This window comes from Bombus pyrosoma, linkage group LG3, assembly GCF_014825855.1.
Source record: "Bombus pyrosoma isolate SC7728 linkage group LG3, ASM1482585v1, whole genome shotgun sequence".
In the NCBI taxonomy this organism is placed as follows: domain Eukaryota; kingdom Metazoa; phylum Arthropoda; class Insecta; order Hymenoptera; family Apidae; genus Bombus; species Bombus pyrosoma.
Genome location: NC_057772.1, coordinates 1,112,516 through 1,126,102, shown reverse-complemented (window position 1 = coordinate 1,126,102; position 13,587 = coordinate 1,112,516). Strand labels below are relative to the sequence as shown.

Here is a 13,587-nt window from a genome sequence, read left to right as displayed (position 1 = left end):
ATTCACGCGCAAACCCTAAGACGCCTGGGGGCGTCCACGTCACCGGACCACCGTCCAGGGTCCCACTTTGGCTAGCACCAGTCGTCTTCGTCGCTGTCAGAGTGTCTCGATCTGTAACGATCCGACGAAAGTCAACTCGCGACCTTTTGTTCTCAACGCGTTCGATATCGCGGTACTTTGACGCGATCGTGTCCCCAGTGGCTGTCGAAAATTCACGTTTTATTTCCTTATTTAATTTTACGCTCGATGGCTACTTTTTGCTTTAAATATTTCATTCCACGACTCGATTTTCTAATATGACGGATTCCTAACGTGGAATTCGTGAATCGGGCCACTGGGAACAGCTATCGCGCGATGACGCGACTCGATGTTCCGTACAACGTCTGGCGTGACTCGAACAACTCGAAGAAAATCGAAAGAACGCTCACCTGGGTGTCCTTTGCTTAGCCTGCGGCTGAGGTTTGTACCCGTTTGGTACAGGACTGGGCAAGAGACGGCCGCCGCGGCCCATTGCCACCGCCTGCTCGAAGCTCAACGGACAGTGGCTTGGTTGCATCGGTGGCAAATGCTGTCCTGGTGGCGGATGCTGCATGCCAGCCGGGAGCGTCACGTGCATGTGCGAGCCGTGAGTCGGCGAAGCGTTCAACTTGGGGAAATTGATGTTCGCCGGTTTCAGTTGCAGAGTCGACGGTTTGTTGGGCGTTGGAGGCAGTAGACGACCCTGTCCCCGTCTGGTCACTAACACCGGATAACTGTGCTGATGGGGATGATGCCGATGATAGTGCTGGTGGGAATGAGCAGGCTGGCGACCACCGATCGGACTCGGACTTCTCGATCGTTGTTCCAAGCTTGTCGTCCCGTAATGCCGGCCTCGATCGATGTGGTGAATGGGACTCGGTGTCCTCGCTGGACTGGTCGAAGCGCTCCACGGACCTGACGAATATAGTCGTTAGCGTTTGCGTTCCGAGTCTCTGTGCGCGACCACTATCCTCTACCTGCCCTAGGAGATCATTCGATGAAACGGGATTGTTCGAGGACTATCGAAGGGAATATGGTCGTAGCCGAGGGGACGAACGTTGTTCGCGTGTCTAGGAGGATACCGCGGCACGTATACTATAGATATCGAGTCGTTTACAGCAACGGTGGAATTCGACTAGAGTCGGAGTCGGTCTAGCTGTTCGTTAACAGAGTGCCGCATCGGGCAACATGCCGCATGCTAAACTCTCTAGCTCCACCAAAGATTCTAGGGACCGCGGTGCGTGCAGTTATACTATAGCTAAGTACAAACAACCAACGAGCGTCTCTAATCAACGATGTCTCTAGATGGGAGGGACAGAGTGCAAGTGTTTTCAGTGTGCAAGAGTGCTCGATATCGAAAGCCTGTGTTATCCATTTCGTGCAGTGCGGTGTCTCGAACGAATCAGAAGGAATCGCGAGTAAGTAATCGACGAATGTAAGAAACACAGAATGATGTACTAGATAGTAGTCAACGAAGAACGGTCGAGAAGAATTGGTTTCTTTCTTTTCCTTTTTTTTTTTTTTTTTTTTTTTGGAATTTTTACGTTTGGAATTTTCGAAACGTTCTCGACGTATCCGATCGTAAAGGAGAGTTTGGAAAAGAACGAGGAAAAGTATGATCGTTCGTATTCGAGTGTCTGTTTTGTGCGATACTGTGTCGATTGCGTACTAATCTGTATCTGTTTGTTGTATCGGTGAACGATGTGGCTGGAAAATGTACAACCGTGAAAGCCAAACGATAATCGGTGAAAGTAACGATGATAATGACGATGATGATGATGATGATGATGATGACGATGATATGTCGATAATGATAATAGCAATAATAATAATAATAATAATAATAATAAGGGTAATGATAACAATAATGATAATAATGACGATGACGATGATGATGATGATGATGATAATAATAATAATGAGATTGCTTTGGAAGAGGGAATGAAACGGAGTTGCGAAAGAAATTACCATCGTCGTAATAGTCGCAGTGGTCGTAATAGTCTTTGTAGGCGCATAACAGAACAAAACGAAGAAACATATTACATCGAGTGACACAGAGCTTCTGCCTCTTGCGAGTAAACCATTTATAGCGACATTCATATTTTTTCTAAATCGTAACTACGAATCTCTCGTCCGTTCCACGGTGCCAGCATCGAACAGAGATCGGAGCGAGTTCGTTCGAGACTTTTACGATCGTTTTGAAATACGATCCGTGTACGAGAAACGTTCGCAAAAGAGATTCGTAGGTTGGATTTCGTAAAAAGGACTTATCGTTGCACCGTGTTTTCTTCGACGAAATTATCATTGCTGTCTTGTACCTCGGATCCTGTGCCGATGATTGTACTGTGTCGGATGGGGATGATGCGTGTGTCTCTGAATCTCGACGACGTTGCTAACCGTGTCGCTAAACCCTGGTCCTTCGTGGTAATAATGACCATGATGATCGTATGCAGGTCGGCCTGGCGAGTGTCTCCTGAAAGAATTACGAATTAATTTCATATTCGCACCGCGCGTGTCATCCTCCTGTCGATTGTAAGCATCGGGACACCTGTTCGTGCTTTACACGAATTCGATGCTTTCCACTAATTTCATTTTCTAGTTAGTTGCGTCTTGTTATTACCTTAAACTCGGTGAACGCGATGGATGTCTAACCGGTTGCACGGGTGGATGAAGTCTTTTGCCGGCGTGGGTAAGACTCTCGAGACTACCGGCACGCGAGTCGCTAACTACAACGTCCTGAAGCTCCATCTAAACGAACAGACTCGTCGATTAGAGGACCGCCCCGAGAAACGGAATAAATCAGGAGTTTAAGGAGAGTCGGGGTGCCGCCGATTCTTTGCCATCGTTACTAACGATTCGCGACTCGAACAAAACGTCTTTTCCGAATCGAGACGCCTTTTGCCTCCGGAACGCGAATCTCCGCGCGAGTTTCCCAAAACGAAACGTACAGAGTGCAGCGAACGAGTTTGCAGCGAACGTGAATTGAAAATATGTGCGCGACGCGCGTCGGTTAAGACACCGGATGGAAATTCGCGCTGAGATTCGTCTTCTTCTCGTTTGTCTGGTTTTGTCTCGAGAAACTGTCTCGACGATTTCGAACATGAGAAGAACAGTCAGCGAGGAGGAGCAGAGAAGTCGATATACAGGCACATGTACGCGCGTGTAGAAGCATGCGAGATAAAAGTTTCGGGCATGCACATGCTTTGCTGATTTAGTTTCGTTCGGAGCGGTTTAGGTGAGAGAAGAAGAGAAACCAGTTGGTCGTGTTTGCAGTACCGCTGCGACGAGCCGTCGCTCGTCTCACCGATCTTTCTTACTTACCGGCACACGGATATACATGGAATTATAACGAACAACGAGACACACGGAGAACGAGGCAATCGTTGACGAATACACGAGTGCTTCGTTACTCTCGAGAGTAATCTCAAGGCTGAAAGCAGCTAGGGATAAGGGTGGGGTTTCTCTAAACATTCGCGTTGAACTTTCGCTAAAGAATTTCGCTTCGTTTCTTCCTCGTATCCACACACGTGCTGAGGCGAAGGCCGTTCAAACATCGATTCGTAAATCGATCTTGATGTTTGCCGAGTCACATTGCCTGGGCCACATATGCTTTCTCAGCCGTGTTTCGGACAACCGTGCGCGAATCGAACAACGTTTACACTAACCTCGCGAACGCCAGTCTATCCACTACAGTACGACCTAGTCGTCTAAAATCTATCCCGATCTAAGGGTGTGTCCTCGAGCCCGTCTATAAGGAATTTCATTGGTTATTCACGAACTAGACTAAGGGAGCTGCTTCTTCGTCTAATCGTAAATAAGAAATCACTCGCGATTTACTAGCGCATCGTTCAAACTAATTCCACGAAACAAACGATATATCCCGCTCTAACGATAATCGATCTAAGTCTAATAAAGCGTAACGTCACACACCGAGATCTATGTACAATCGGTCGGTTCGATCTAGAAACGACGACAACGTGAAAATATCTGTACATCCCGATCGAAGCGAAGTATCCTCGATCTAGCGCGATCTAGACACGTGTCTCGAGGTGAAGTAGAGCCAAGCGCACAGCAAGTGGAAGTCCCTTAGCTCGCGAGCTTGATAAACCCAACGAGCTAAGTCGATTCGTTCTGTATCGCAACCGATCGAGGGAGATTTCGTGGGAATCGAGATTCATTCGAAATCGAGGAGGATTTTAATTGAATCGAGCCGAGAGACCTTGTGATAACGGATCGAGGAGCGAGGTGCGTAGGTATTCTGGTGTTGATAGTACGAGGGTGGTCGGTGAGCATGATGATGATGGTGATGGTGATGGTGGTGGTGGTGGTGGTGATGGTCATAGTATAGATCATTGTCGGTATCGTAGTATTGGTCGTGATGGTGATGGTGGTAGTAGTAGTTTTGATCCTGCTGGGAGGGCACCTCAGCCAGCAATGGCTCTAGCTCGGGGGCGCGATCCTCGTCAATAACTACGGGTACAACCCCAGACCCACCCCCTCCCTGGCTACTCTCTCCGCTGCTGCCTAGTATATCGTACTGGTGGGACATCTTCCAGTTCACCTTTTTATTTCTGAAATCAAACCGAAAGAGAACAAGAAAATCGTCGTCACGATTACAAATATTCCTTCCTATTTCGTTCTTCGTTTTCCGACAAACCGACGTTCCCGCTATTACTTCGAACGTATCGTGGTTTCTCACCGCACGGACGTACCAACGTACCGGCACGTTTTAAGTTCTTACAAGCGTCGTTCTTATAGAGCGAGAAGTATGGTCTGTTGCAAAACGAAGCTCGAGGCTATAGCCGTCGATATCCGATCGAGATTAAAACGGAGACCAAGTACCTGATGCTACGTTGACGTCTACTGTGCTCGTCGTCTTCCTCCATGTGCTCCTTGCGTTGATCGAGCTTCGTTTCCGGTGTCGGCCGTACCACGTGTTCGAGGCTGTTCGCCCTACTTCCGGCTGCGTGATTATTTCCGGTATGATTTACCGCCGTCACGTCCAGTATGCAGTTGAATAAGGCCGATTGCTAAAGTCGAACCGTGCGAAACCACACCGACTATCAGAGTTGATCGATATTTCTTTTGTGTATTGTGTTTTTATATTTTTTACTTTGTCGTTTTATCGATCGTCGTTTACAGACGTCTCGATCTTCGAGCCAACTCGTATTATCGTTACAGTATGTACAGGCACATACAGGCTTTCTTTCGTTCTCCTCGCTTTACCTTTTTTTTCTTTCTTTCTTTCTTTCTTTCTTTTTTTATTTCTTATCTACATCTTGCGTGCTTTCGAGTTAGAAGGAAAAAAAAGAACGATTAAGATAGAGCACGAGTTGTAGCAACGAAACGGCAGTAGAGAAATTTTCGCCAAAAAACAGAGGCCATGCTAGAAAGAGTATTACGTGACATGGTGCACTTGAGAGTGTCGCTAAGAAAAAGATTTTTTCCTCCAACGGCAAGAAAGTACACGTTTATTATTATTATTATTTTTTTTTTTTTGTTATCTTTTTTTCTATTTGCTTTTTGAGATGCGTGTGCAGAGAATTGCAAGAAATGTCGAGCATCGAACGAAATTGTAGTAAAAGTGGTAACTGTAATCTGTGACGGTGGATCACTCTGGCAAAGCCTGTATATGTTTCTCAAAAGCTAGATTCTTACGTACGTATATCAATTATTTTTCTTATTTACTTGTCGAGTGTTTACAAGTGAGCGTAAAGAACTATATGCAAACGAAGACATTTAATTACTCGTCACGGTTACGGTACTGTAGAAATGCAAACGTTAGTAGGCATGCAAAGTAATAAGCGAATCGTTCATATTCCTCGATATCGGATAGACGCGCTCAACATTCCCTGGTCCCCTATAATAATTCTTCGAGCAAGTCAATTTCTAAATTGGTCGCAGAGGAAGATGCACGATTGGCGAATATTTTCTTCGACATATCGATACATACATATGCGAACAGGTCGTGGACAAACACAGTACACAAGCCAACCATAGCGAACAGAACTACTTTGGGGATACTAGACTAACTCTATTCGTTTATCGTATACGTACACATAAATTGGACGCGGGTGTACATTTCACTCGAATTACCAACATGCCTACGTACGCCATATTTGGCTAGCTTTCATCTACCGTCAATTATCTTCGTTCAAATACTCTGCGATACGATACGACAGAATTTTTAACTTGCTTCAAATACTTGGTCTACTAATATTTAGATACTTCGAATACGACGAAAAGCGCATCCTCGCGGAGGCCCTTTTCCCCCTCTCGATGATCGAGAAGCAACGCGAATACTCGCCGTACTTCGAACCATCGTACGTCGATTTATATTCGTCGATACGATACGTTCTTACGTCGTCCGGCGAGTGATCGTGGTTGCATCGCGAAAAAGAACATTTGGTTGTTCACGGCATCGTTTGTTTCGAGAGAGAAAAAAAAAAAAAAAGAAAAAAGAACAGACCGTCACCGAATCTCCCGTAGAAAAACTTGAAATCTAGCTAGTTAGAAAACAGTATGGTAGTCGTAGTCGTGTTGTCTGCGTGTAACCGAGTAATGCGGGGATGCTGAATTGTGTGTCCTTGTTGTAAAACCGTGTGAGAAGGTAAGCCATCGGAAGAGAATCAGCAAGGCAACGAGTCTAAGGAAATTGTAGATTCTCTAAGAGTAATCACTACGCTACGTCGTTAGAGAGAGTAACAGGTAGATAAGAAGGGAAATAATATACAGTTCGATACATATAACGAGAAAATCTAACTCGATGAACGCACCTCGATTCGATCTTTCGTTTCGATCCTCGAGAACGCAGTCCTGGAGAATCTAGTTCGAATCGAAAGTGAATTCCTCAATCTTTTTGTCTAAGAGCTGCTGTAGGGGGACGGGGGGGGGCGGGGGACGAGAATGAGAGAATAGAAAAGAAAAGAAGTAAGAAGAAAAGGTACAATCAGAGCTGTAGCAAAGTTTCGTAACAAGGATACATCGTTTTGAAAAAATTCCAAAAGAAACAACTTTTAATGCTTGATCTAAGATCGACTATGTCGGACACCAACTATCAAATACATTTGGGCTTGGAGAACTATCGCTCTAAGAGATGAGATCGGAAATTGGTGATCACTAATTGCGACCTAATTAATGGAACGATTACTCGAGGCAAAAGGCGAGCTATGTTCGAGGATCAAGTCTCTTCGGTATTTTTCTATAGGAGGTTCCACGTACTAGGTAATTTACTTACACACAGCTATATGGTGTTCTCGGGGGCAAAGAGCCGATTCACGTGGGAACAACGTGCGAACGATCGCCCACGTGACATCGACACCACCACTAGAAAACTCAAAACGTTGCAATCCTATGCATCGTCGCGATTACCTCTGGTAGTGCGGCTTTTCGTTAAAAGAAAACCTTCTTTCATCGAAATGGGAAAGAAGAGGGAAAGAGAAAATGTCGATTAAAAGTTGACGATGCATAGGATCGAACGAATTTAACTAGATTCAAATATTATCCTAGACTATTGGTTGCTTATTGTTTGAAGAGGAAACGTGCCATTAAAGAAAGGAAATTCTTTGAAAAGGAAAGACTAAAATATCTAAAAAGTTCTATATAGTGTAAACTCGACGGATGCTCTAGTAATTACTTCCACTAATATATTAAGTGCCTAAGAAAGAAGAAAAAGTTCGCTCGTGTGATTGTGATTCTATATAGAACGCAACCGCCGTTGATTTCGTCTTTCTCATTTTTCTGCCTTTTCTTTTCGTAAAGCTCAAACTGCCGATAGCGTGTACGGCGGCGATTATACGGTATTCGCATCAATTGCCGTTGCGTTATCCTCTATCGATCTGTGATTCAGTGACAGTTGAACAGTTAAGGAAAGAACAAAGGTCTACGATGTGAAAGGAAAGTAACTCTAACGAAAATGTACATGTGTAATAAATGTCATAGTGTGTGCACGCGTCTGTATCGTGGATCTGTGTCGATACATAGAAAGAAACGTACAAGATTAAGAAAAGAGCAGAGATACAACCGCCGATTCGTAAATTAAGAGAAAAAAAAAAAAAAAAAAAAAACGAAAAGAAGAAAAAGAAGGATCGTACGTTTATCAACGATCGAAATCGATCGATCAAAGTATACTTTGTAATATGTACAAAGGATACGGTACACGATAGGCTACTGTGTCTCTGCAGGAGATAGCGATTGAGATATAAAAGGAACGTATTATTAATGTTATTATGTACAAGAAAGGTAGGAATCGTTCGTTGCAAAGTTTACGCCGTTACTTCCATTCTGTATGCACTGCCGATTAAAACGTATCTATTTGAAATTTTCATTGAAACGTTTCGATGACGGTCCACCTTGCAACGAACGACGAAACACGTGAACGATCGTAGTATCAGTGAAACGTAATGTAACTCTGTACAAAGGAAAAATAAAACGGAAAGACCGTATTAAGATGATAAGATAAGTAAGAGAAAAAGTAAGTACTACCGCCTGGGCTGCAGGACTTTGCCCGGCATTATCGTTATCGATAAGATCGTTATCGTTCTGGAAAACAAAGAGAAAAGACACAAAGAGATGATTGATAGCTGCGTGAACATCCTCTTGTCTGGGTATATAATAACTACATAAACATAATACAGTATCTGTGATTAATATCCAGTTTTCATAAATTACTCCTACGCTAATGTCACAATAATAACGATAATCATAATCATAATCATAACCATAACAGTAATAATAACAAAGATAATAGTAATGATAATAATAAGGACAACAACATAATTCTATTTATCGATAATTCGAAGGTTCAAACCTCGTTGTCGTACTCTCTTTCTATGACTTTTCAATGGAAACACGTATAAATTCAACACACAGATTCCTTTCTAATGTTCTAATCGTAACTCATTCAAGACTTATATCGTCCTAATTTTCTATGTGTAATCGGTATTTGCGTCGACACGTCGTACGCTACATAGCATCGACCGATCGGAACGAGCGAAAGAAATTTCGTATCGTCCGTCGTCGTATCGTTATGGTCGTCAAATTTATCGATCTTCCGAATAATCAACGAGTAGTGGCGATCGACGTATCGACTCTAGATAATCTACGTTTAGTCATTTGCATGAAATTTGAATCGTGACGTTCAGGAAGGGTGACACATCGAACTGCTTCTACACATATTGACTCGGCTAATTCAACTTAACAGACAGAAATTGAACGTCTTTCTTGTTCGTAATATTCAACTAACGATAAATTACGCCGATTCGTTATCCCAGCGAGACCGTTCCAAGTTATCCGAACAGCAACATTTTCCTTCATCGACATCTCGTTCGTTCTATTCGTCGTAGAACGGCTGCGCCGGGATAAAGAGTTCAGCCAAAAATTTCGAATATTCTTTACTCGTTAGAATGTTTGAGAAATTCTCAGCACTACTGAGCACACATTAATATAGCGTCAGAATGTGTTGGGAAAGAGGAAGGAAAGCTTAGAATCGCGTCCGTATTTCCAAAGGCATCTTGACATTTCCGATGAAAATCGTCCTCGAGGTAACTCGATCGTCTTATCCGTTCGTTTCGGCGAATTTTCGAGTCTCTGCGATACTAAGCTTTCGTGGGCAATCAAGAAGCTACTTGGAATCTTGGAAATTCTCTATTCGAAACGTGATTTTCACACCGTCCATGTGAAATCCTACCACGAAGAAGCCAACGACAAACATCCATTCGAACTCAATCCTCAACTGCATTCCTACGAGGTTCGCCTGGTCGACTCGCTTCGTTCTAACCAAGTTAACCACTTTCATTGGGAAACAGTGCAAATTGACGATCTAACGAGGATCAGCAAGGCGACGAACAAACCACGTGGAAGTGCAACACAGAGGTTCCTTGTTTGAACAGGGAAATATCGCTAGGGACTTCCATTTTCGTACGAGTCACACTCGAACCGTAACCAACGATAAACTCACCTGTCCGGTTGATTCTATCTGACCAAACCTGGTCGTCCTCCAACTTTCGAGTATCAGAAGGCAGACGTATATCTTACCAACGGTCATCTTATCTTTGCCTAATTCTAAAATCAAAGAGAGAAAAACGCTCGTTTGTAGGGTATCTCGAACAGCGATACTGTTCCAAGTTCCATAAAATTCTCACCTTCGTTCCTAGGTATCAAAAGGTCCAACATCTTTTTCGCCTGCAGAGGCCAAATACTTCTGATCGTGTCTCTCAGTTCTTCGTTCGCTTGGTTCCTTTCGGAAGCTAAAAGTGAATAGGAATCGTGAGGCAACGTTCCGACGTACGGATCAACGCTAGATCGGTATCGTTCGGTGATATAAAATCGATTGCGATAGTTTGCTGAAATTAATGGTCAATCGATTTGACGAAATTTCAATTTTCCGAATCGCTCGATGACCCAACGACACCGACCGTAGGTTAAACTCGAAAATAAGCCGCGACGCTTATTAAACTCACCCCTTCTCACTTTGATATTGAGATTCTCGCGAATCAAGGCGAACAGAGTGGTAGTGAAGTTCACCTTCAAGTCGACGTCCACCGGCATGTTCATCCTGATGAGCTTCTTATAGGCAAGCCTGTTTGGACATTTGTTACCAAATCCCAACGGTGGATCCATGTTCTTGAGCATGTCGTACATCTCGGTGTAATGGATCTTTCCCGTTGCGTTTGGATCGTATTCGGCCCAGATCCGGACGAACTCGTCCAAGTGATGAGCGCCCAGGATCGACGAGTCTCTCGTTAAATAATCGAAATTGTCCATAATGACGGCAACGAAGAGATTCAGCATTAGGAACGAACAGAAGAAGATGAACGAGACGAAGTAGGCGTACGCGATGTTCGAACCACAGCCACCAGGTTCTTGCTTTCCGGCTTTCGCGTCGCACGGACGACCTTTCACGCAGGACAGCATGATATTTGGCCATGCCTCGCCGGTCGCACACCTGATAATATTTTACGTTTCAATTCCGCTTCTCGCGGATAAATCGCTTTTAAAGAGAGATTACTATCCTCGAATGTCTGACTTTTATGAAACTTTTGGCGCGCGTACATATCCTAAATGGTAAGATTTGTACACGATGGATCGATCAAAACGTTTCGAAAGCTTGGAACTTTTACGAGGATTCTTCGAGAAAAATTTCATCAAAATCGGAAATTCGAAGATGACGGCCTCTCTTCGTCAAACCTCTACTACAATTCGAATGCTATACCCATCGAAAGTTGATAGACATTTGTGCTGTGATCAACGACTTGTGAAATTCATCTTGCTTCCGTTACTATGCGTTTCTCGTCGGCAGATCGTTGTTAAATGGAAGCTGATAACGGAATTTCAGAATTCGTCGATCGGAACTTTCATGCAAATTACTCAACTCGAAGCATACGATACGTCGTCAACGGGAACTTTTATAAATACTTCCACTTTATCGGTATCAAACTACAAACGTTTAACGTTAGACCCGAGTTATACAAGTGTTTCGATACGTCATATATCGAATCTATGGAATATGTCACTGAGAACACGGTTCATGCATAGAACTCTGTTTCCTCGTAATTAGATGCAACACCAAAAGCGAATACTGGTTTTAGTAACTCAATTCTCTACTCGACTGCTCTACTACAGTGTTAGTTTGAACTTGTACGAAATAGGCGTAGTTTAGCCCGTTCGTGTTTAGTGTGTTAGTCGATTGAACCGATAGAACGTAAAAGTAATCACCTCGATCCTTATACGCATATCTTTCTTTCTTTCTTTCTTTCTTTCTTATTCTGCGAAACATCGTCCAACGAGAATTAAGTTCCTCGAGAATTCAAGTTCCTCTGACTTTGAAATTTGCGTGTGTTTAAGTTTCAGCGCAGTGCTCTTTTCGCAAACAAACGAAACACCGACGAAAATATAAAACGACAGAAAAGAAAAATAAATATAAAGGGAACGAAACGTAAGTAGCTGGTTTCATTTTTTTTTTTTTTTTTTTTGTATTTCTTTAATCGTAGTTTGTGACGTGTTACTTACCGAAAAAGCAACATCAGACCTTGAATGAAGCTTTGGAAATTGTTGTGCTTGGTAATAGAACTATCAGCATCCAGCGCGATGTTACCGAATACCTGAGTCCGACAGAAAGAAAAAGACCGTGGCCAAATGGCCAGCACAGTATTAGCAACGTTTTTCCTTCCGATCGATTCGATTCGATTTAACTTTAACGCACCGCGAAATTCACACGTTCGTCGTTTGACTCTCGCCGAGTGACCAATTGATCGTACACGTTGTTTAGTTTCTACGACGATTTCACGTTACGATTAACCAGTGTACATAGCGATAGCGTCGATCTACTCTCTAACAATACGCATCCACCACATTAATTACGATCTACGGTCTTTTTAACTCTCTTCTTCGTCTTGACACCGCGATTTCCTCGAGAAAGAGAGAGAGAGAATGAGAGAGAGAGAATTTCGTTCACCGATTTTTGTATAAAATTCAATTTTTCAGAGATTCTCTCTGTCTCTTTCTCGAGCATCGCTATAATAACGTGATCAACTTGAATAAACTAGGGGGCAAGCATCTCTATGGAACAACTGTCTAGAGGAGATCTAATTGCAGGGTTCGATTACAACAGAGATTGACACGTCGAGCAGCTTACTTTTGTTAAACCTCATGCCAACAGCCCAGTACTCTACCATAATGGTCAGTCGCTACCGATCGTTCGTGTTTTTTGGCTGTTTTCGTTTGTTTCACGGGTTCTGTACGTTCTACACACGCTGCTCTTTCGCAGAAACACGAGCGCGAGTTCACACGCAGGAAGGCAAACCAGATAAACGCGTGACTGATCGGTAGCTTTCTCGTGGACAAAAGTTCACTTTAGCCCAACTTGGAACTTGCTCCGTTTAGCTGCTCGACTCACCGAAAAAGCAACATAAGACCAGCGAAGAAGGACTGAAAGTTGTTGTGATCATCGATCGCTGTTCCTGGATCGTTCGATATATTTCCAAAGACCTGACAACGGAATTTCATGGTCACTAATGGTCCCACTCACGACCGAGTATCGTTTAACATTCTGTTCCTGTAAATAGCATGACTCGGCCTGTTCCCGACCGAGCCGTCTCCGATGTCGACTTTTCGAATTGTCGCGCATTGGAAACTCTCGGTACGACTCGACGCGACGGTCGTGCCCGTGATATTAGAGACGTGATATCAAAGGAATTAGAAAACTGCTGACGAGCGTGTAACGAACGTCGAAGGAATTTCTCCGACGGGAACGTACGTACCTGCATACCGATGATCGCGTAGATGAAAAACAACATCGCTATGAGAAGACAAACGTAAGGCAGAGCCTGCAACAAGTTTAGAATTAAATCGATTCGATTAAACAAAAGGATTCGACGTCCACTTACTTTGAAGGATTGTACAAAGGTCCAGAGTAAAATTCGTATCGTGTAGCCCTGCCTGAGTAGTTTGATCAGCCTGGCGGCGCGAAACAGTCTCAGGAAGCCGACGTTGATAAAGTTCTCCTGCGGAGGACACAGGAAATTGCACTTAATCCCCAAAAATGCCGGCTCCTTATCGTAATAAGAGGAA

The 13,587-nt window shown here is 43.7% G+C and overlaps 1 protein-coding gene across 5 annotated transcripts in view; it reads right to left on the bottom strand.

Annotated features, from left to right (window-relative positions):
• The window catches only part of LOC122578021 (voltage-dependent calcium channel type A subunit alpha-1), a 101,066-nt gene that overhangs the window by 2,564 nt on the left and 84,915 nt on the right, over positions 1-13,587 (bottom strand). For all 5 annotated transcript variants that reach the window (XM_043749858.1, XM_043749859.1, XM_043749860.1 and 2 more), the window contains 14 exons: positions 13,404-13,520; positions 13,278-13,343; positions 12,028-12,119; positions 10,479-10,963; positions 10,161-10,265; positions 9,977-10,080; positions 8,503-8,559; positions 4,861-5,048; positions 4,238-4,589; positions 2,639-2,766; positions 2,337-2,491; positions 1,987-2,019; positions 429-933; positions 1-111 (listed from right to left, as the gene is read on the bottom strand). The exon at positions 1-111 is cut by the window's left edge and continues 2,564 nt beyond it. In XM_043749858.1, the coding sequence (XP_043605793.1) occupies positions 72-111; positions 429-933; positions 1,987-2,019; positions 2,337-2,491; positions 2,639-2,766; positions 4,238-4,589; positions 4,861-5,048; positions 8,503-8,559; positions 9,977-10,080; positions 10,161-10,265; positions 10,479-10,963; positions 12,028-12,119; positions 13,278-13,343; positions 13,404-13,520 (2,427 nt within the window). In that variant the 3' untranslated portion in view covers positions 1-71. The remainder of the gene's footprint in view (positions 112-428; positions 934-1,986; positions 2,020-2,336; positions 2,492-2,638; positions 2,767-4,237; positions 4,590-4,860; positions 5,049-8,502; positions 8,560-9,976; positions 10,081-10,160; positions 10,266-10,478; positions 10,964-12,027; positions 12,120-13,277; positions 13,344-13,403; positions 13,521-13,587) is intronic.